At 40.4% G+C, this 24,169-nt stretch overlaps 1 protein-coding gene across 1 annotated transcript; it reads right to left on the bottom strand.

Moving 5' to 3' along the window:
• Positions 1-688: 688 nt before the first annotated feature.
• Positions 689-20,311, bottom strand: ZNF471 (zinc finger protein 471). Its single transcript, XM_019716931.2, is given in 6 exon segments — positions 689-2,800; positions 2,802-3,327; positions 4,958-5,053; positions 6,538-6,664; positions 13,891-13,982; positions 20,086-20,311. Coding segments are annotated over 5 exon segments (2,268 nt in total). The 5' UTR covers positions 13,924-13,982; positions 20,086-20,311; the 3' UTR covers positions 689-1,314.
• Between the last annotated feature and the right edge of the window lie 3,858 nt (positions 20,312-24,169).

The following is a 24,169-nucleotide window of genomic DNA, read 5'->3' as shown; positions in this document are numbered from 1 at the left end:
TGCTCACTCACTTACCATTCTACATGCATTTCAGAAGAAAATGGTCAATGTAAAAATATCCTACAAGGAATGTGACTGGAATTGAGTGAATATACAGACACCTTTAAAATGTTGAAACTTCCATCTAGAAACCTGTGTGGATCTCCATTTACTCAGAGCCTCTGTTCTCTTTCAACAGAGTAACTTCCTTTCTCTATTATAACCATGAGTAAATTCATCTGTAATTTCATTGTTTTCCTGGGGTTGATATCAGAGTTGAATTAGCCTCATGAAAAGAATGGAATATTCCTAAAAAAATTTTTCCTGTACTCTATAACAGCTCAATTAGTGGTTCCTTGAAAGCTAAGAATTAATCTATGAAACCAGGTGACTTTAAATAGGGATAGACTATTCAAGTTCTCTATTACTTCACTCTTAGATATTAGTACCATGTTTCCCCGAAAATAATACCTAGCTGGATAATCAGCTCTAATGCATCTTTTGGAGCAAAAATTATATCATATCATATTAAACCTGGTATTATATCATATCATATTAAACCTGGTCTTATAGTAAAATAAGGTCCAGTATTATATTATACTACATTTATATTACATTGTATTGTATTATATTATATTATATTATATTATATTATATTATATTATATTATATTATATTATATTATTATATTATATTATACCTGGTTTTATAGTAAAATAAGACTGGATCTTACATTAATTTTTGCTCCAAAAGGTGCATTAGAGCTGATTTTCCAGCTAGGTCTTATTTTCAGAGAAACACAGTAATGTTTATTTTTTTTCCTTGACTAAATAGCATCTTACATTCTTCTCAGCAAGTTCGAATTCATTTTTTCTAGTCCTATTGAGAGTTCCAGACACAACCAAAAACATATTCTATGCATCAAGTCATACTGAATTTCCTTACCAACAAAGGAACACGGTGTCAGAGTCATGAGAAAGCTACTATATTACTTTGTTATAACGTTAAGCTTTAAACATACTAATGCTAATCCTCATCATCCCCCGTAAGATTTTTCAGTTCCAAAATTATGCTGTCCTAGCACTGATATACTGCTTTCCAGAGTTTACTATTCAAAAATAATGTTTAAAAAGACTGAAGAATACTGACCTAACATTAAACAAGCACTTAGAGTCAGGCACTATGCTAAGTACTTATGTGCATCAACTAGTTTAACATTTCATAACAGGGTTTAAGAGGAGAGTAATATAGTTACTTTTTTTTTAAAGACCACTGTGGCAGCAGTGTGAAGAATGAACTTGAAAGGGACAAAAGATGGTGCAAGGGAACCGATTCTTACACAATTGGAATAGTCCAGGTGAAAGGAATGTGCTGTGAGTGAGGGCAATGAGAATTGAAAGGGGATGAATTCCAAAAATACTCAGCAGATATATCCACAGGCCTTGGTGAAACAGGGGGTGAGGAAGAGCTGGGTGCTCGAGCTGACTCTGCAGCATGAATTTTTTGATGATGAGCAAGGTGTGCACTTTGTCTGAACACATTGCCACACTCCTTACATTCAGAAGACCTCTCTCCAGTATGAATTCTTCTATGTAGATTAAGGTGCCCAATCTGGCTAAAGGTTTTTCTACATTCCTTACATTCACATGGTTTTCCCCCAGAATGGATTCTCTGACGAACAGTAAGGGATTGACGATGGCTAAAGGCTTTGTCACATGCACTACACTCATAAGGTTTCTCCCCAGTGTGACATCTTTGATGACAAATAAGGGATGCTTTTGTCCTAAATGCCTTCTCACAGTCAACACATTCATAAGGCCTTTGGCCTGTGTGAAGTCTCCAGTGCTGAGCACGGGATGAACTATCACCAAAGGCCTTCCCACATTCAGCACATTTATGAGGTTTCTCTCCAGTATGAACTCTGTGATGTTGAATGATGCAGGTTGCCTGGCTGAAGGCTTTCCCACATTCCTTACACTCATAAGGTTTCTCTCCAGTATGAATTTTATGATGTTGTGCAAGGTGTGCACTCTGGTTGAAGGATTTACTGCATTCCCTGCATTCATAAGGTTTCTTTCCAGCTTGAATTATCTGATGAGTGGCCAGCTGTGAACTGATGCTAAAAGCTCTCCCACACTCCCTACACTCATAGGGTTTCTTGCCAGTATGAATTCTCAGATGATTAGCAAGGTGTGTACTCTGCCTGAAGCCTTTCCCACACTCCTTACATTCATAAGGTTTCTCTCCAGAATGCACTCATTGATGTTGAATGAGTGAAGCATGATGGCTAAAGGCTTTTCCACAGATATCACATTCATAAAGCTTCTCTCCTGTGTGAATTCTCAGATGTACAACAAGGGATGAGCCGTAGCTGGTTTTTCCACACACGCTACATTTGTAGGGTTTCTCTCCAGTATGGATTCTCCTATGTTGATTAAGTCCTATGTGATCACTGAAGGCTTTCCCACATTCGGTGCAATCAAAGGGTTTCTCTCCAGTATGATAATATCTCCAGTGACGAATAAGAGATGTGTTCTGCCTGAAGGCTTTCTCACACTCAATACATTCATAGGGTCTTTTGCCAGTGTGACATCTTTAATGTCGAGCAAAGGACGAGCCATTGCTGAAGGCCTTTCTACATTCCTTACATTCATAGGGCTTTTCTCCAGTATGAATTCTCTGATGCTGAGCAAGGTGTGCAGGTTGGCTGAAGGCTTTTATACATTCCTTACATTTATATGGTTTTTCTCCAGTATGAATTCTTTGATGTTGAATAAGGTGTACGTTTTGGCTGAAGGCTTTCCCACAGTCTTTACATTCATAGTTTCTCTCCAGTATGTATTCGGTGATGTGGAGCTAGGTGCTGACTCTGGTTGAAGGTTTTCCCACATTCTTTACATTCATACGGCTTTTCACCAGTATGAATTCTCTGATGAACAGTAAGAGATGACCTTTGGGTGAAGGTTTTCTCACATTCATTACATTTAAAAAGTTTATTTCCTCCATAGATTCTCCTGTGTTTTCTCACCACAGAATTTTTGGAAAAGCTCATTTTATCAGGCTTGTGATTATAGACATTCTCTCCTGCATTGTCTAGATAGACAAATTTCCCAGATTTGTTATTTTTGTGGTCTATTTCTTTAGTAAGGGTTTCTTTATGAGTGAGTGTTTCTTGCCTGATAAATGTCTCTTGACTTACCAGCTGCCTTTCACAAAGATCTTCACGTTTCCAATTTTCTCTGAAAGTGGAACGCTCAAGTCCATAGCTTGTAATTTTCTCCATTAACATATCATCATATATAAATGGCTTCAGAGATAATTTTTGTGTATCATTTCTAGATTCCCAGTCTGAAAGATATCAAAAAAGCAAATGTTTCCTTTCTTGGGCTATAACAAAAGAAACATTTAACATGGAAAAGGGGATTAAAAAATAATGAATCCCCATAAAATCTATTATGTATAGGCATGTCAACTGAAGAACTGTAACAAGACTCCCGAAGAATGAGAACTCATACAGTAAGATGGAATAGGTGACTAAGAAAATTAAAACAGGAGCTGCTGGAGGGCTCAGTTGGTTAGAGCATGAGCTCTCAACAACAAGGTTGCTAGTTCAATTCCTGCATGGGGTGGTGGGTTGCACCCCCTGCAACTAAGATTGAAAACAGCGACTGGACTCGGAACTGAGCTACACCCTCCACAACCAGATTGAAGGACAACGACTTGACTTGGAGCTGATGGGTCCTGGAAAAACACACTGTTCCCCAACATTCCCCAATAAATAAATAAATAAAAGAAAATTAAAACATAGAATCCTAGAGAAGTAGTCTGCAAGGAAATATATTATGCCTGTATTAACTAACTATAAATTAAGCTTAACTATAAATTAAGCTCCCTTCCTCTATTCTGTCCCACTTCTAATTGATTTGCGTAACAGTTCAGTTAACTGTTTAAATACCAATATTATCACAGCAATAGCATCCATACTGCTGCTCAAAGATCTCTACAGATTCCCAGCAGCTACAATTCTTTATGCTTTGTGACTTCCCTTGGAGGTTAGGTGAGATCTTAGATTTCTCTTTTCATAGTCAGAAAATAGTATCTCTGTGAACCATCTCCATGTGCTTCCATATAGTGAACTCTACATTTATCAAAGATCTCAGAACTTGAGGCTGCATATAAGGAACTTTTTCCTTCATCATCTTACTTTCACCAGCCCAGGAAAGTATCACTTCTCAGGGCAGATCTTAAGGGGATTTTGCCATGTGTGCTTTTGAAGAAACTACTTTTATAGTAATATGAGGGTTGGCATCACTATTATTAACCTCGTTTTTATTTCCTGCCCCATAAGTACCTTTCTTGCCTTATGAGCCACACTATAAATCTTGAAAAAGGAATAAATGTGCCTGCCATGAACACTGGACCCATTTGGTCTCCACGGCTAACAGACTCATATCTTAACATACCTGTAACATACTTGAAGCATACCTGAGTACCTTGCATAGTTTAGAAAACTCTAGACTAAACTATAGTGAAAAAGCTAAAAAGTGAATAAGGATACGGCTGGAGAAGTAGAAAGTCATGGATCACAGAGGGACTGGTAGAATTTGGATTTTTCTTATTTGTAACAGGAAACCAAAGATTTAAAACAGCAGAGTATATTAAAATTGCAAGCAGCACCTAATGTTTTATTAAGAAAGAGTTAAGAAACCAAGAAGCTTATATAAGTCTGTATGGCAAAAGGAAAGAGGGGATGGAACGGAGCTGGATAAAGATTTTTGCAAAGTGAGTTATTTGTTGAGGGTTAAGTAGAAGAGAAGATACTTGGAAAGCCCAAGGTAAGCAGCAGCATTTCAGCTTTCCCCCCAGGCATGGAAGGCTTGAGGAGACGTCTAAGAGGTGTAAGTGAGGAGGATCACCTTTGAAAATGGCTGAGCTATTACCTGGAAAGGATCCCCTTACCTGGTTCTACTACACTCACCTGAGAATATGCTTCCTGTCATCTCACTCTTCATCTCCCAAGGCTCCTTCCCTTGCTCCAATAAGGAGATCACACATGGCTTAGAGATGCAAAGTCCTGCACGCAAAACAAAAAAATAAACAAACAATAACAACAACAACAACAAAACCATGAAAATTGGCCATGTTTTGGGTATTTCACACTCTAAGCCAGTCCCTTAACTCTGATGGAATAATGTAACAGGAATGATTAGATCAAGGGGTACAGAACATTTTAAGGACATCTGACAAAACTTCTGACATAATTTAGTGGGACTGCCATCAGTTAACTCTAAAAGTTAGACAATTTTCTAAGGGTCCAGGGGTAGAAATTTAGCCCAGCATCTTCAGAGGATCATCTGATAGCAGTAAATGACTATCATACTGGGTCCCTGGAGACAGAATTTGGAATTTGAGTCAAGTTAATTAACTGCTTTAAAAAAAAAGTCAATACTATCCAGATGAATGTAACAGAATCCAGAGTCTCTACAATGTATTATTTATAGTATCCAGGATAAAATCCAAATTAGTAACTATCAGAAGAGGAAAAAGTGAATCATACTCAGAAGAAAAGGCAATCAATAGAAAGCCAACCTGTGATAAAACAGATGTTAGAATTAGTAAACCAGGATTTTAAAACAGCTATTGTAGCTATATTGAATAATGTAAAAAATATGTACTTGTAATATCTCAGCAGAAAAATAGAAATTACGAAAGGGCAAAGTGAAATGTCTAGAGTTGAAACTTACAGTATCTGCAATTTGAAAATTTACTAGATGGACTTAACAAGACATTGAAGAAGACAAGGAAAAAATGACGTTGAATATAAATCAATTGAAGTTATATAATCTGAAAAACAGAGAAAAAAGATTTTGAAAAGTAAACAGATCCTTAGTTACCTAGGGTACAATATCACAGGTTTTAACATATTTGTAATTGAGGTCCCAGAAGGAGAAAAGAGAGAACACAAAAAATATTTGAAAAAATAATGGCCAAAAAGTTCTGAAATTTAATGATAGCTATAAATTTAGTTTCAGAAGCTCAGTGAACCATAAGCAGGATAAAAGGATCCTCTGGAGAACAGAAAGCTAGTCTACCCAGTGAAATGGTCCTACATCAGACAAGGGTCCATGTTAGTTTCCCTAATAACATCTGAAGCCATTTTCATCGTTTGTACTTCAACAGTTCACTTATTGCATGTTAATAAAAAGATACAAATTTTGAAAGTGATATTCTGAATTTATAATCATCCAGCTATATCTTTGGTGAACCTTCTTACTGCCTCCTGGTCATAACAATACTGTAGGGAAGCACAACGGACCAGTAAGAGTCACTTCATGGCCTGTGTTCCCAACTGCCTAAAAAGCACACCGTGGAATATTTGATACATGTCAAATTTATTGAATAAATCTGTAATTTCCATCAATCCCTAAATATCCATTTTGTTTCCTGATTCTATTCTGACTTACACACACACACACAAAAAAAGTTTTCAGAATAAATAGAAAAGTAAAGAGTCCCTAAGGGTAGATTCTGAATTTGCGGAGGAGAAAAGATCCTCACCAACCGATACCAGACTCTGACAGTTCTCCAGCATCACACTCCTGTATAGACTCCTCTGAGCAGGGTTCAGCCAGTCCCATTCCTCCTGGGAAAAGTCTATTGCCACATCCTTGAATGTCACGAAGTCCTGAAATGCCACAAATACATTGTTGATTAACTAATGTTCATGTCTACACAAGTCCAAGCTGAAGTGTTATATTGTCCCTACATTATGTTAGAAATAGCCCTTGGAGAAGAGAAACCTTAAACACAAGCTCCAACCTAACATGGTACTTACTGAAGTGTTAAATTGTATTGTATACAGTTGTACTAATCCATTTCTCATTATGGGGAAATATGGACAGGTGGCCACAGGGCAGTAAACCAGGGCTTCAAGGCAGGACCTATACCTATGGTTGAATCCTCAAAACAACAAAAAAGAATATCTAAATTGATATTTTGCAAATGGTACACTACGGGATTTAGTGTTCAGGTGGGACAAGCACTAAACTGATATAAGTGGTTCTTTTTCTTACACAACAAATAATGAATATATTTAGAATGCAATTTCTTATGCCCTGCCATTAAGAACTAGCATGCCCAGCTATACCAGAGTAAACTGGAAAGCAACATGAGGAATCACCCAGCATCAGACTATCACCCATCCAGCCCTCACACGCTGCTGCTAAGAATGTAAAATGGCACAGCCACTTTGAGAAACAGTCTGGCGGTTTCTTAAAAGAGTTAAATGTGAATTTAGCATATGACCCAGCAATTCTACTCCTAGGTTAATCTGCCCATGAGAAATGAAAATATGTCCAAATAAAGATTTACATTAAATGTAGACAGTGGCATTATTCATGATTGCCAAAAAGTGCAATCAACCCAAATGTCCATCAACTGATGAAGAGATAAACAAAATATGGTACACCTTTCAATGAAATACAATTAGCAATAAAAAGGAATGAAATGTTAATACATGTTGCAACATGGATGCAACATGTAAACTCAAAAATGTAAAACTAAGTGAAAAAAGCCAGATGCAAAGGACTACATACTGTATGATTCCATTTGTATAAAATATCCAGGAAAGTCAAATCTAAGACAGAAAGTAGTTAGTGGTGGCCTAGGGGTAGAGATGGGAACAGGAATTAACTGTAAATGGGCACGAGGAATGTTACTAAGGTGATGAAAATGATCTAAAATTGCATTATAATGATGGTTACACAACTCAGTAAATTTACTAAAATCATGGAATTGTACACTTCAAATGTTAAACTTTATGGTATGTAAATGATACCTCAATAAAGTTGTTTTTTAAGAAGAAACCTACTATTACAAATTATCTAGAAAGTGATGAATAGGAGGCATTACTATTCAACAGCCAAGTGTATTTAATATTGTTTTAGACTCCCTACACTCTAGAGAAATCCACAAAACAAAAATAATAACATATAATCCATTAAATATTAGAAAAATATTAGTTAACTATCTCTTTCCTGCAATCATATGAACAGAGAGCTAAAACAGGGTCATCGAGTCCCACAATTCCAGAGAGTATTCACATTGAAGTCTATGTGACTATTATGCCCTGACACTGTCTAACAAGTGTTCCCTACCCAAGGAAACTAGTTAAAATACAAATATAAGCTATTCAAACAAAAAACTTTACTCAAAAAAAATTTTTTAAGGAAATATTTAAATTTAAAAATTTTAAATTTTAAAAGTAAATTTTTAGAAAGGTACCTGGGTGTAAGAGACACATTAATAATTTTTTTTCCTTTTCTAACAACATGCACTAGAGAGGAAAATGGGAAAATATCCCATTTTGAATATGATGTATCTCTTTAAAACACTTATATTTAATAGAAAAAGTATCAAATCTGTGATAAGACAACTGTAGAATTTTCTTAAAGGCAGTAAAACAAGACAAAGACAGGTGGAAAACACACTATTTAGCAACACATAGATTTGAATAAATGTAAATACATACTCGTTTTTTATTCTAATGTAAGAAGATTCAAGCTTTCAATTCTTACATTAATCTATAAATTTAATGGATTCCATCCTGACCCATCATTACCTCTTATGTGGATTATTACAACATGTCTTCCTACTTCTTTCCTTGCTTCCCTAATAGTCTATTTTCAACACAGCAGCCAGAGGAATCCTCATGTTTCATTTCTGCTTGAAATCTCCCCAACTCACACAATAGCCCACATCTTTATAATGGCCTTGAGATTCAAAATATCGGCCACTCATGACTTCTACTATCTCTCCTACTGGCTCTGTCCTTGCTCTTCCTGAACACAGAAGAGACATTCATGATTGACCCTGCACATCCTGTTTCCACTTTTACAACAAGTTTCTTGCCGATATTCATGTACTCGCTATCTTATTTTCTTTAGATCTCTGCTCAAATGTCAGACAGGCCTTCCATAATCACCCTATAAACAATAAAATCCAAACCTCCCCTTACCCAGCACTCCCTCTCCCACTTACCCTATTTTATCTCTTTCCACTTCACTTTTCACAATTTGATGTAAACCAATTAATTTCTTTATGTCTATTTCCCCTCTAGAAGGTAAGCTCCACAAGGGCAGGCCCTTTCCTTTGTTCTTCACTGCAGCCTCAGAATCTAAAAAACACCTGGCACGGACCAGGCCCTTAAAAAGTATTTGCTGAATACATAAATCCCAGTTTAAAATAATTAATGGGGCTTAAAAACTGCCTGATTCTAAAGTTTGCCGGAAAAGGAAATTTATAAGAAAAGACAGGAGACTCCTGGAAAGATGAGTAATGACAGTGTGGGGACAGAGCCCCAGAAAGTAGTTTACAGGCTCTCAGCCTCATGTGGAAAGGTGCTGGCTCTGGTAGTAGATGGCCATCAGCTGTAGCCAGTTAGCCAATTAGCCGCTGATATAACTGCTGCAGCTGCGGAGGAGAGCGGAGGAGAGCGGAGGAGAGCGGAGGAGAGCGGAGGAGAGCGGAGGAGAGCGGAGGAGAGCGGAGGAGAGCGGAGGAGAGCGGAGGAGAGCGGAGGAGAGCGGAGGAGAGCGGAGGAGAGCGGAGGAGAGCGGAGGAGAGCGGAGGAGAGCGGAGGAGAGCGGAGGAGAGCGGAGGAGCAGAGTCGAGGAGAGTGGAGGATAGTCGTCGGTCGGTTGGCAGAAAAACGGACAGCAGGTCGCACGTCTGGTGAACCCAGCCTCCAGTGAGACCCTAGTGGTATGACTCCCCTACCTATGGCTCCGTGGGTGTTCCTTTTTGGCCTCACCATATCCTGCGTTCTTATGTGGGGAGCGGGACCAGAGATCCCGCAGGCCACCCCGCACGACAAATGGCACAGCGAGCAGGGTCTCCCACACGACAGAGAGAGTATTAGGTGTCGGTTCTTCCACATTATAAAATATCACTAGTACCCAGATACGAGGCAGAGATTTCCCCAAATGTGTTTTATACCGTGGATTATTTCCAAGGTCTCCCATGCTGGAAGAAAGCCAGGGTTCATAGCACAAGTAGATGGAACTCTCACAGCTGACTAATTGAGGTCTTTTGAGGAAGGACAGCAGCAATAAATGTTAATCTAGAGTGTTTACAAATTCTATAATCTGACAAAGGTAGATCCTGTTAAATATCCCAGGCTTTTGGTTGAGAACCCAAAGGAAGGACTAAACCCCTGAGTTAATGGTGAACCAGAAATAAGCCAGCCTTTACAAGGAGGGAGGCCCAGCCTCTAATCATTTCAGCTCTTGATTGCCTTAAGATTTGTTCTACCATAGCTGTCTGCCTGCAGCAAAAGTTAACCCTCTCCACTGTAGAGAGATGGCTGAGTAACGCTGAGTTATAACCTGAGGTATAAATAAATGTGCATCCGTCCATATGATACACATAAATAACAGAATAAATAAATGGGGGAAAGAGATAAATCTCTCATACAGAAGAATTTCAAATGAGTTAGTTAGAAACTCCACCCTTGAGGTAGAACATAACTTCCCACTCCTTAGGTGTGGCTTGTGTGTAGTGACTTTCTTCCAAAGGGTACAGTATGGAAAGGTAAAAGAAAAAAGAAGTAACCTTATTGTAGGGAGCGGGCTGTAAGTTGACAAGGGCCTTGGAGCTGCAAGGTCATTCCCATGGGAAGCCTCGCCTCAGCAATCTTCCCAGAAAGTACAAGATAACACTAATGCAGTCACAGACATACAAACTGGCCAATACACAGAACAAAACATTGTAATAATACCTGCTTGTTCTGCTAATACTTGTTTGTATAGATAACTATTCTAAGACTGTATAAAAATTGTGTGTGAAATAAAGACTGCGCCACTGCTCCGCCATCTGTGGACGGTGGACCTCCCGATCCCAGCTTTCCTGTGTCTTGTGTCTTTTTTCTATCTCCTCGCCCTTCCCCCTCAGGCCGAGCCCTCCTGCCTGCGCAGGCCGTGGCACCTTACAGTGGAGAAACCTGACAAACACTATCTCAATCAGTAAAAAGTCATGTTGATGGTATGTACTTTTGATAGGATATGATAAAAAGGCAACTTTACCTCCGTGATCATCCTTCCAAAAACACATTACTCCAGTCTAATCATGAAGAAAACATCAGATTTGAGAAATGTTCTACAAAATATTTGAGAACTATTCTACAAAATACATGAGTAACCCTCAAAACTGATCTGATCACCAAAAGGGAGGAAAGTATGCGATGCTGTCATAGCCAAGAGGAGCCTTGCGAGACAAAATTATTAAATGCCATATGATATCCTGGATAGGACTCTGGAACAGGAAAATGACATTAAATAAAAACTAAGGAAATCTGAACAGCATGGACTTTAGTTAATAATAAGGAATCAATGTTGGTTCATTAATTGTAACAAATGTCCCATACTAATGTAAGATGTTAATAATGGGAAGCTATGTGTGGTGTATATGGGTGCTCTCTATACTACCTTTGAAATTTTACTGTCAATATAAAACTGTTATACAAAATAAAGTTTATTTTTAAAAATTTATTTTAAAAAAGTAAACCCTATCAAGAGGAAGAGGCCGGTTAGCTCAGTTGTTTAGAGCATGGTGCTGGTAGCACCAAGGTTGCCAGTTCAATCCCTGCATGGGCCACTGTGAGCTGCGCCCTCCTTAAAAACAAACAAACAACAACAACAACAAAAAGAAAACAAAAAGAGGACGACATCACAGCTTCATATTATCTCTAAGATTTTTTAATATGGAAAGTCTAGCACTTAACCCAAAGTAATGAAGCACATAAGACAAAATGAAGAGGAAAAAAATGAGAAAATAAAAAGAAACTCACCGGAGATCCAGATAATGGAATTATCTGACAACATGTCAAAATAATTACGATGAATATTTTTAAGGAATTAAAAGGAAAGATGGTGACTTTAGGCAGAAAATGGGAATTGTATAAAATAATTAAATACACATTCTAGAACTAAAAATGCAACCATGGAAGTTTAGAATTCAATGATGGATTTAACAGCAGATTAGAGAGTTGAAGAAAACTAAAGCATAAGTAACACATAAAACAGAGTGGAAAAGATCTAGCATTTATATAATTATAATTTTGAAGGAGAGAAGAGAAAGGGTCAGAGCTAATATTTAAAAATATTAGTGATTGAGCAATTCCCCAAACTGATGAAAAACACCAACCTATCCTGAACATTGACTTAAAAGAGTAATAAAATAACGTTTGAAGGTTGACAAGAGTGTGTGTGTGTGTGTGTGTATTTGGGGTTGTTAATGGACCACATCTTTATCATCCATATTAGTAGGTGCATAAATAATATTGAAAACTAAATCAAGGACTAATGTTCCAAACATATTATTCAGGTGTATGAAGTTAAATAACAGCTGAGACAGTTAAGTGATAATAATATTATAGAGATCCCTGACTTATTCCTATAGAACAAATGAGGAGAAAATATCCTAATGGTATGCTAATTGGTGCTTGTGATTTCTAATACAATGTCAATAACAACATCATACATCCAAACTCTCAAAGTTCTGTATTTCTGGAAAATGATTCATAAAGAGGTTCTGACGCTGAGAAAGGCAGATGCCCAAAATGCACGTAAATCTTTTTGATACCTAATTAACTGACAGATGAAGCAAAAAGCAGTGTTTTAAAATTAATTTACTATGTGATTTTAATATAAAGTAATTAAAATAAATAATAAGTGGGCATTGATGATCCTCATTTTAAAGAAAGTGGAAATGTTCTACAAAATACCTGAAACTTCCCAAAACTTCTCATTGGGAAAATTCAGGGCTCCTTTTATATTCAAGGTTCTGCAAATGATATATTTTTCTATTACAAGGTTAAGAACAAGTAAAATGTACGTAGCCCAGCAACAAAATCAAATATACGCATATGCAGGAATTCAGTGTAAGATATAGCTGCCAATCCAAACCAGTGAGAAAGAGGTGGATTATTCGGTAAATACTACTGAGTCAACTGGACAGGCAACTGGAAAAAAAGTGAGCGTCTGTCTCCCTTATCATAACAGGGTAAACATTTAATAATAATTAAATTAAAATTAATTTAATTATTAATTTTTAAATAATTTAAATTAAAATTAATGCAAAAATTTAATGTAATTTTGAGCCTTACCCTCATAGAAAAAAAAAATCACAAAAGTCAACTCTAAATTTATCAGAAACCTAACTGCTAGGTGAAAAATAGAATATCTACATACCCTAGATGTAGACAAAGATTTCTTAAAAGGGACACAAAAAACACCGACTACGAAGGGACAAGAGTATCTATCTATATACAGAATAGCCCTGAATAAAATAGAAGCAGCTAAGACTATTTACTGTCTATTAAGAGAAGAAATGGGAGACAAGAGGGAGAACTTCAGACTTAAATTTTGTACTATGTGCACATATCACTTATTTCAAATTTGTAAAAATTAAGTAGGATATTTTAGGTAAACAAATGAGGCTGGGAATTCATACACAGAACATTAAGAAAAATGTTTCAGAATTTAAGAAAATAAAGACTGGGACAAAATCCACCTAGAGGGATGGTTCTGATGCACTCTATAAATAGGAGAGGGCTATATGATGCGTACTTAATTTGGAACCCAGCTCACTGGCACTGAGGTACCTCCATTCAGTACAACAGAAACTTTTCGCAAGTGTCAACACTGAATTAAAACGTATGAGGTGGACAGAATAGGGGCTCTATGCTTCATTATACTCAGTTTTACTTATCCATTACGGGGCCCTCTGGGAGAAGTGGTCACCAGGCCCTTGGACAAGACTGTTCATCAGGGAATTTTCAAAAGAAAAGAAGCATTACCAAGTTCTAAACAGTGAAACTGCCTTTCATGGAGGAGAAAGGAAACTACAACTAACCTCTGCTATGGTTTTCACTAGTTCAACAGTCATGTTCACCTTCTTTTCCTGGTTTCTTTCTTAGAGAACAGCAGGGTCCTGGGAGGGCAAAGCTGGAAGAAGAGAAAGGATAGTGAGCCATGAGGCCTTCCCTACACTCCCAGGCACCAGTCTAAAACGTATCTTCCCCTTCTTCCTCCCAGCTTTCTTTGCTCCCCCTGCACACTAACTGGGAGATTACAGGCAACCTATGGCTGTTGAGGGGGTCTAATTCATAACAGTTTCTCTTATGTTTGAGGTCCAAAATTTAATGTCCCCCCCCCAGAAGTTGCCTTCCCATTCTTTGGTTTTACTACAAATAAAAATAATAAGAGATGTTCTAGATACTCTGCATAGATTATAATCTTTATTTTTGAAATAATCCTATGAAACAGTTATTATGATTTCCTCTAATATGCAGGTCGAGATGGTGTGGGGAGCCATGGTTTCTTGCAACCCTGAACCTTGCAGACTGGCTCGGTTTCTGCCCCCATAACATTGTCTCTGCCTTATCTGAGAGGCGCCTAACGGCTGCTGAGGAATGTGGTGGAAACGGCCAGTTCCCAGACACAGAAGACTAAGGGCTTTCTGGACAATTGGTAGGTTCTGTCTCCTTGAGATATTTACTTTTGTGAGTTTCAGTGACCTTGTATCTTCTATGTCAAAGTAAAGTTGAGGCTGGAAAGATTTACTTTCACTGAGATAATGCATATCTTCTTCGTTTAACTGCACGTACTCAAACTGTATATATTGGTTAGAGATAATAAACTCAGGGCTTCAGCATGACTGAAGACCGGCCGCATTAGCATTTGTGTGTGTCTTTTATTTCATTCCCACTCCCCCATTCAGGTACTGATCGACTCGTGGCGGCTGGCCCGTCACACTTGGCGCCCGAACAGGGACCTGAATACGGGGGATAACAGTGAGGAACACCGCGTGGCAAGGGCCCAGCTCGTATAAGAGCTAATTTCAGTGGATGCGCGGTGAGTAAGGCACAATACCCCTCGGTCGAATGAATGTGTGAGTGAGTGATAGTTCCACGACTTCTTGTCACGGAGCTTGCTTGGGCCCTAATCTGCGGTTCCGGTTCTGTCATACGGCATAACGGCGACTGGACTTCTGTCCACCTGTTCGGGGGATTATACCGAAGCGCCTTAGCCAAGACAGATTTAGCTCCGCGAGGGGCACGGCCAGACGGGCATCAGAGTGTTTTCTTTGTTTGAAAGAAGGGCCGAGTTAGGGTGAAGGATGGGTCACGCTAGCAGCAAGGACCTGTATGTTAGAGGACTTAAGAAATTGCTTGCCGCCCGTGGCAGTCGGGTGAGCAGAGAACAGTTAGATAAGTTTTTAGAATTTGTAAAAGAAGTTTGTCCATGGTTTCCAGAAGAAGGCACTGTCAGTCTGGAAACTTGGGAGAAAGTGGGAGAGCAGTTACAAGATTATTATGCTGCCCACGGACCTCAGCAGATCCCTGTAGAAACATTCGGGTTGTGGACCTTGATTAGAGATTGTTTAGATCTCAGGCGTAAGAGCTGTAAGCTAGAGAAAGTAAAACAAGCTGGCAATGAAGAAATTCTTTCATCTGCCGCTTCTCTGGCAGAGAGAGAAAAGGGGGAGGAAGCCAAACCCACAGAAGAACTTTTTAAAGATACAGAGCCTATTTATCAGGAACCTCCGGTCGAGGACTGGAAAGATTTAGACCCTCAGGATCAGGAAGACTTAGAGGATGAAGCAGCCAAATATAATAGGGACAAATACCCTCCTTTGGTGGCTATGGCTCAAGAAGGCAGACAACCTGCAGGCACTACACTTTCTTTTGCAGATCAGCTAAAAAAGATTCAGGGACAGCTGATTGAGCTTAAAGTTGCTGTGGATGGAGGAAATTGTCCTCGGAGTCCCCAGATTCCTTTTAGAAATCAATGGAATCCTCGGGGTAAAGATCCCCCTTGGAAGCAGAGGTGCAAAGATTACAAGCTGCACTCACTTCCCTCTCTGTTCAAATGCAATTAGTCCAGGCTCAACAGACTGGGCCTTTATTAAAATCTCAATCAAAATAGAAGCCTAGGTTACAATTAAGCTCTCCTCCAAGTGTAGTTGCAGGGCTAGATCCACAGCCTGAGGCCCCTGTTGTAGCCCCTGTGACAATGAGACAATTATCAGGTGTAAAAGATCAAAGGTCCCCCCTACAAAAGATTTTACAAGCTGCTAGTACAGGACCAACTTTAAAAGGGACACATTGCTTCCTCCAATTCTCCCTGGAATTCTCCCATTTTTGTTATTAAAAAAAAAAAAATCTGGTAAGTGGAGATTATGACAAGATTTACAAAAGGTTAATAAAACCATAAAATTAATGGGAGCCTTACAGCCAGGCTTGCCCTGTCCTGCAGCCATACCAAAAAACACATATAAAATTGTTTTGGACTTGAAAGATTGTTTTTATACTCTACCTTTAAATCCTGATGACTGCCCTAGGTTTGCTTTCAGTGTTCCTTCTGTTAATTTACAAAAACCTTTTAAGAGATATCATTGGCTAGTGCTACCTCAAGAAATGGCTAGTAGCCCTACATTATGTCAAAAATTTGTATCAGCTGCAATAAAACCTACCTAAAGGACATTTTCAGATATTTACATCATCCACTACATGGATGACATACTTCATGCCCACTCTTGTGAACCAAAGTTGCTTGCTGCTTTTGCTCATTTACAAAAAAAAAAAAGCTCCACAATTATGGGCTGGTTATAGCCCCCCAAAAAAAAAAAAATTCAGCAAGTGCCTCCTTACTCTTATCTGGGATATTGTTTAATGCCTCAGGCCATTGTGCCTCAAAAAATACAAATCCGGCGAGATTGTTTAAAAACATTAAATGATTTCCAAAAGCTACTGGGAGACATTAACTGGATTAGACCTCAGTTGTGGTTGACAACCGGTGAATTACAACCTTTGTTTAAAATATTACGTGGGGAAGCTGATCCTACTTCTCCCCGCGAGATAACACGGGGAAGAGGCTTTGCTTGTATTTCTCCAGGTCCGGAAAAAAAACCTTTGTAAATTCCTGGTCGGTGTTAAACCATACCATAAACAACAGCCCACAAAAAAAAAAAAAGACATCTATAGATACCCATCCACGTCCCTAGGGTGTGAAAAAGCTCTCACTTTCCGCAGCTGCAAAAGGACTTTCCACTTCAGACCCTGTTAAATGGATAAAGACTTTGGGTAGAGGGTTTGCTGGGGATATTGCTATTCTGTTTATTGTTCTGTTTATTTTACATAGTCCTCAGATGTGGACAAATAGCCCTCCGACAGGCTGTAAATGAAATAACTACACGTTCTGTGTTTCTCATGCTTCAAAAACAAAAAAGGGGGAGATGCAGTCACACAACAGCCTAGCCGACTGTCCCCCCATGTCTTTCCTTAAGGAAAGAAGAGCCTGTAAGACTGTGCCTTTTTAGGAACTTTGCTTATCTCTATATTTTACACCTTATGTCTCTCTGTCTGGTCCCCAAAAGATGGTTTACAGCCAAAGACGGGTAAGATATCTCACGGGAGATACAACCTAAGCCAGACAAAACCGAGTGGGGACCCCCAATGAGCTGCCTTAAAAGATCCAAAAAGGAGCCTTGCCTCCCCTTCCCCCTGCCTGGGAAAAGCCACTGCTGTCTCTGGCTTTCCTCAAAGGAGATCGGTAGCCAATGACGGGTAATGATCAGTAAGCGTTTTTACAACCTAAGACAGGAGTCGATCGCTTTGATGATTGATATCCAATGACGGGTAAGTGAAAATGTCTGTACTGACTACCTAAGCCAGACACGATCTAAAAAATAAAAAAAATTAAAATAAAAATAAAAAAGGGGGATATGTAGGGAATTGGAGCATTAAGGGTTAAGAAAATGTAACTTCAAGCAGAGTTTGGGAGGATCGCTAAGGGGAACTCCGATAAGCATAAAGAACAAACAGACACCTGCTATTCTGGGAATGGGACAATATCAAAAGGTCTAAAGACAGTCAGTGTCAAACTTTGAGAAAACGTAACTAATCTGTACTTGCTGCCTCAGCCGCTTTATGTAACCTTCTTGTTTCTGTGTGTATAAAAGAAAGCTGGCTTCATGATAAAATTCAAAGTATGAGAGAAGCTGAACCTTTAAAATTTGATGCAGCTCAGGCTGCCTCTGAGTTTGTTGATGTTCTTAGGAGTGTTTTGCCCTCTATGCCTTATATTACCCATTCTGTTATAATATTTCTTACATTGGGCATCTGTGTCTGCTTGGTTCTGTGCCTACTCCCCATCCTCATCAGATGTTTCATCAGCAGGATGTTAGACTTACGAGCTGACATCCATCAGCTTGAGCTTAAGGCGAAGCCTTAAGTCTTTCTCCCCATGCATTTAGAGGGCCGGGTTAGCCAAAGACGGGTAAGTACTTGGGAGCCACTTCAACACCTAAGACAGGGCTTGTATTAATAAAATATGAGTACCAATGACGGGTAAGTTGAGGCAGGCGTCCTGGGATGCCTAAGTCAGGCACCGTCACCTCGCCATCCTGGCTGGATGGACTTTGCTTTTATAAAATAAAAAAGGGGGAGATGTGGGGAGCCATGGTTTCTTGCAACCCTGAACCTTGCAGACTGGCTCGGTTTCTGCCCCCATAACATTGTCTCTGCCTTATCTGAGAGGCGCCTAACGGCTGCTGAGGAATGTGGTGAAAACGGCCAGTTCCCAGACACAGAAAACTAAGGGCTTTCTAGACAATTAGTAGATTCTGTCTCCTTGAGATATTTACTTTTGTGAGTTTCAGTGACCTTGTATCTTCTATGTCAAAGTAAAGTTGAGGCTGGAAAGATTTACTTTCGCTGAGATAATGCATATCTTCTTCGTTTAACTGCACGTACTCAAACTGTATATATTGGTTAGAGATAATAAACTCAGGGCTTCAGCATGACTGAAGACCGGCCGCATTAGCATTTGTGTGTGTCTTTTATTTCATTCCCACTCCCCCATTCAGATACTGATCGACTCGTGGCGGCTGGCCCGTCACAAGATGGATGCTCTCCCGAGGTGGATGCATCTCTGCTTCATGCTTTGACACAATCTGTTCGAAAATCTGACTCCCAAATTCCACCAGACAGACGCCAGAGTTATTGTCCTTCTACCCAAACTCCACAGGCTTTGCCTTCCTCTTGCCCTGGGACAGTGAATCCTTTAGCACCCAACTCTGCCACCTTCACTCTCACCTCTGTCCTCAGTCCTTTGGTTTCCCTTCCTTTCTGTCACCCAGAACTGAGGGTATGTCCTGCAGTCAGGAGCTCTAGTTACCCCACGTCTTGCTTCTTACTGGAACTCCTGGACTGAGGGCAGGGAATTCTGTAGGATTCTTATTCCCGCCACACACAATTCCAAAGCAGCATGCAGAAAGTGCCAAAGCTATCAATCTTCCAAGTGGTCTCCCCACACACACTACCCACACAAGGCCAGTTACAAGCATACACAGTGACACACAAACACTAATGCAAGATCCCATATATTTCCTGATCACACAGAGGACATGATCGCAAGCACCCAAAGGAAGGCACATCACAGGCAGTCACCTACACCACGGTCTCTGAGAGGCCATGGATACAAACACGGCGACACACAAATATCACACACACCCACGCGGCTCACCGCCTCTTATCCGGGTGTCACTCACAAATGCACAGTCCAAAACCTCAAAGAGGCTGTATTGACAAGCCTACATCTGTTACACACTTTGATGTCACACACACAACCATGTCGTTAGTGTTGCCCCCTTTCTCACACACAGACAGGATAGTCTCACATTTCAGTCTCTCTCACACACAATGAATGGTTTTCAGAGACACGGATTTCGCTCACACTCTAGAGTGTCACACACACACATTCTGGTATCTCACATTCTAAATGCTCTTTCTCGCACACAAAGTACATACTGGTCTCTCTCACCCTCAGGCACACACACACTCACAAAACCTCACGTGCCGGACACACACGTACCGGTCTCACACACTCCGTGGTCTCTCATTACACACTCATCTAAACACACTCAGGTCTCTCCCTGTCACACACACCACGCTCTCTCCCACTCACTCCCGGGTCCCTCCTACACACCACGCTCCGGCTGCCCCACAGTACGGAACCCTGTGGAGCCCGGCCTCAGTATACCCACCCTGCAGACGCAGGGAAACGCGCCGCGCGGGCCTCTGCAAATGCAGTAGGCTGAGGGAAGAGCTCCCCGCCCGGATCAGGGCGGCCCACCTCTCCTGCCCAATCCGACCCTCGGGCTCCGACTCGCGATCACGTAAACGAACCACGGGCTCCGCCCCGAAGCCAGCGGCTCTCACTCTAAGGACTCCCGCAGTCGACGCCCGAGTTCTGAAAGCGCGGGCGCCCCATTTCCCGTGGTAGGCGGAGCCCGAGGCGGGGGGCGGGGGATTGGGCGTGGCTTAGGTGAGAGAGGCGTGTTCTTAGTTGCGAGAGGGAGGAAAAAGCATAGCTTCAGAGCGTGCGTGTGTGCACCTATGCGTCATAATGTTCGAAGGGCGTGGTCCGGGATGCAGGGGCTGGGCGCGAGTGTGCGCAAGCGCGTAGAATGCGAACTCCCCTTCCCTTCCTCTCCCCTCCCTTGGAGACCAGAAGAGTCTCTAGTTACTGGATCCAAAGACCTCAGGGCGGAGCTTGGAGGCTCAGCCCTTGGAGTGATTCTGGTGTGGCTTTGTGACTTGTGTCCGTGTGACCACGCCATCATGAGCACCCAGCCTTCTGAGCCTATCTTTCTGACACTAAGAACAGCGACTGGGAACCGAACCCCGACTATATTTGATCAATTCTGTGACTACAGCAAACTAGTAAATTTCCCACCTGCATAATGGGAATGCTATTATTAGTGTTCAGAGGCAGTGAACGAGAGGGCGTCTTTGGAAGCACAACGCTAGGATGGAACCCCGTTCTGCCCCTTACCAGCGTGGAAATGGTCCCTGGTGTGGGGGACTAAGAAAAGTGTGGAATACCTGCATTGGAAGTTGAAGCAAATGAAAAAGACAACCAAAAAAAGCCTTTCAGGGGATCCAGCAAGGGGAAAAAAACATAAAATTCCCCGCCCTTTTAGATCTTACTTTCAAGTGGATGGAGACAAACCACAGTGAATAAGTAAAATAAATAGTATATCAAACGGTGAAAATGGCTATGGAGAAACATAAAGCAGGGACGAGGAATAGAGAGTAGAGAAAATTAGAATGTTTAGTGTTGAAAAAATGAGTAAAGGAATCAAAAGGAATAGTGGAAACCATCCAGAATCCCAGAACTTAAAACTGCTGCTAACACTATTAACATTTTTAGCTTCTAAGTTAATACATATTTTTCTTTCACACCCAGGTCGAGATTTCTATACATACATAAATAATTTAGACAATGTGATAATATAGTACATGATTTTTGAAACGTTTTTCTCTATTGAATATCAGGAACATCTTTTCATATCATCAAGTATTCTTTATCTCAATGTTTAATGATTATAACTTGATTGCCACAAGTTATATAAAAATTGATTGCCACAAGTGATTTAAATAAACTGCTATTGTTGGGTTCAAAATCCTGCACACTGAGCAAATTTTCAATAAGCTTCTGTATTTCATGTCTTAGCCAACGTCCCATCCTGATGATGCAGTGTGGATGCCTGGTGAGTAAGTATCATTCATTTCTGGGGTCAGAGATACTCAGATTTGTGGGGATGTAAGAACTAAAGAGGACTGTGACCGGTTGTTTTTTTCTGGAGAACCACAGAAAGCATTTGGGTTGCACAGAGTTACATTCTGGTACTCCAGCATCTACCCTCTAGAGTCTCTAGCATCTTCCATAGGGCTATTTGGGCCAATTTTCCTGCAGGTAAGAAATACAAACTGTGCACAGTTCCCTGAAAGCACCAGAGAATGAACAAAGGAGAAAAACATTGAAGAAATAATGATCAAAGTTTTCTCTATTTGGTAAAAGCATAAAATTGCAGATTCAAAAAGCTCAGGGAGGGGCAACCGGATGGCTCAGTTGGTTAGACCTCGAGCTCTGAACAACAGGATTGCTGGTTTGATTCCAACATGGGCCAGTGAGCTGCGCCCTCCACAACTAAACTGGACAACTAGACTGAAGACAATGAGTTGCCACTGAGCTGCCAGAGGGGTGGCCGGAAATTGGCGTCTGGACTTGCACCCTCCACAACTAGATTAAAGGACAATGACTTGGAGCTGATGGGCCCTGGAGAAACACACTGTTCCCCAATGTTCCCCAATAAAATTAAAAAATAAAAATAAAAAAAGCTCAGGGAAATCCAAGCAGGATATTGAGGAACATTATAAGCAAACTGCTGAAAATCAAAGATAAAGAGGAAATTTTTAAAAAGCTTTTATTTACTGTAAGTGTGTTTTTCCAGGACACATCAGCTCCAAATCAAGTAGTTGTTTCAATCTAGTTGTGGAGGGTGCAGCTCACGATGACCCATGTGGGGATTGAACAAGCAACCTTGTTATTAAGAGCATCGAGCTCTAACCAACTGAGTTAACTGGCCGCCCCCTAAAGAGGAAATTTGGTAGCAGACAGAGAAAAATGATATGTTAACTACAAGGGAAGCACTATGTGAATATTGTTGACTTCTCATCAGAAATTATGGAGGTCAGTAGAATGACATCTTTAAAGCACTGAAAGAAAGGAAAAACCAACGATCAAACCAGAATTCTATATCCAATGAAGTGACATTTTCAGATAAAAGGCAACTAAAAGAATTCCTCATTAGCACACCTGTCCCCCCAAAATATGCTAAGGTAGTTCCTTAGGCAGAAGGGTAACAATAGGTGAAAACGTCAGGAAAGAATGATGATGATCTGAAATAGTATATATGTGGGTAACAGTGAAAATTGTTTCGTCTTATTTTTCCTGTTCAGGCCCCATAGCGGGAGGAAGTGCTTGGTGGTGGGAGAGCTGGGGGGGAAAAGCCTCATTGTTGCCCCCACCATCCAGACTCCACTCCTTCCCCTTCACTCCCTGCATTTTTTCAACCTCTCAGCCAAAGGACAGCTAATCCCCCACCATGCTTGTGTTAAACTCCTTAATAATGGCTATGTCCTATGTCTGTCTTGTAAATACCTACCAAGATCAGAGGAGCTTGTTTCATTTCGAGATTGCCACATATAGAGGTGATCGCTGTCCTCTCCCAGTTGATCTAATGAAAACACTATGAAATCCCAGGATGAAAGGAGGTGGGGAGTAACGCTTTAGGTGGAAGCATAACGGTTGCTCAGAGGTTGTTTCGCAGTACAGCAGCTCCACCTTGCGGACAGAGGCACCAAGTACAACAGTTCTGTCTTGGAAGCTGCGATTTTTCCCGTGGAAGCCTGATTCTCCCTCTTGACATCCCCATTCAAGGACAAGTCAACTTAGACTGAATAATTAGAAAGCAAGGGACCCAAAAGGCTTTGATGGCCAAGTGAAAATAGTATACTCGGGTGTAGCTGGCCTGGCCCTAGCGTCATCAGTTTTACATGAACAAATGGCCGCTACCCTTTCAGGAAAATTTTATCCCTCTGCCCACTAGCTCAAGTGGGGCTTTTTCAGGTTCCCTTGAAACTCTGGGGCCTGATTCATCGATGTTTCGGCTAAGATGAAAGCTGATGGTGTCTACCGATGGCGGCAGCTACCCAGACTGGTGCAGTGAGGGTCAGGTAGCAGAACAGGCTGCATGAAATGCTATCAGCTTTCCTCAGACAATACACTAAGAACCAGACCTTACAACACACTAGAACTCTGGAGGAGCAATGGTCTATTTATTACCCAGGCAGGACAGATAAGAAAGAGCAACTGATTTTATTGAAATTGTATGTACTTTAAAAATCACAGCACTTTTCTAAGGGAGGGAGAAATTGGTCATATTAACTTGTCTCAAATTTTAAGAGATAGGATGTGCAAATCAATAGAAAACTAGCATGTTACTTATAAAATAATACTGGGATCTTAGGTAAGGCCTTCCCTCCCCACCCCCAACAACCAGAAACATAATTCATATAAAACAATAATTCCTTATTGCTCAGCCATAAAACAGAATGAAATCTTACCATGTGCAGTAACATGGATGGACTTAGAGAGTATTACGCTGAGTGAGTAAGTCAGACAGAGGAAGACAAATACCGTATGATCTCACTTATACATAGAATCTAAAGAATGAAATAAATGAATGAACAAAACAGACTCATAGATACAGAAAACAAACT

The sequence above is a fragment of the Rhinolophus sinicus genome, linkage group LG11 (assembly GCF_036562045.2).
Source record: "Rhinolophus sinicus isolate RSC01 linkage group LG11, ASM3656204v1, whole genome shotgun sequence".
Classification (NCBI taxonomy): domain Eukaryota; kingdom Metazoa; phylum Chordata; class Mammalia; order Chiroptera; family Rhinolophidae; genus Rhinolophus; species Rhinolophus sinicus.
The sequence above is the reverse complement of the archived record's forward strand: the minus strand, read 5'-3'. Positions and strand labels throughout refer to the sequence as shown.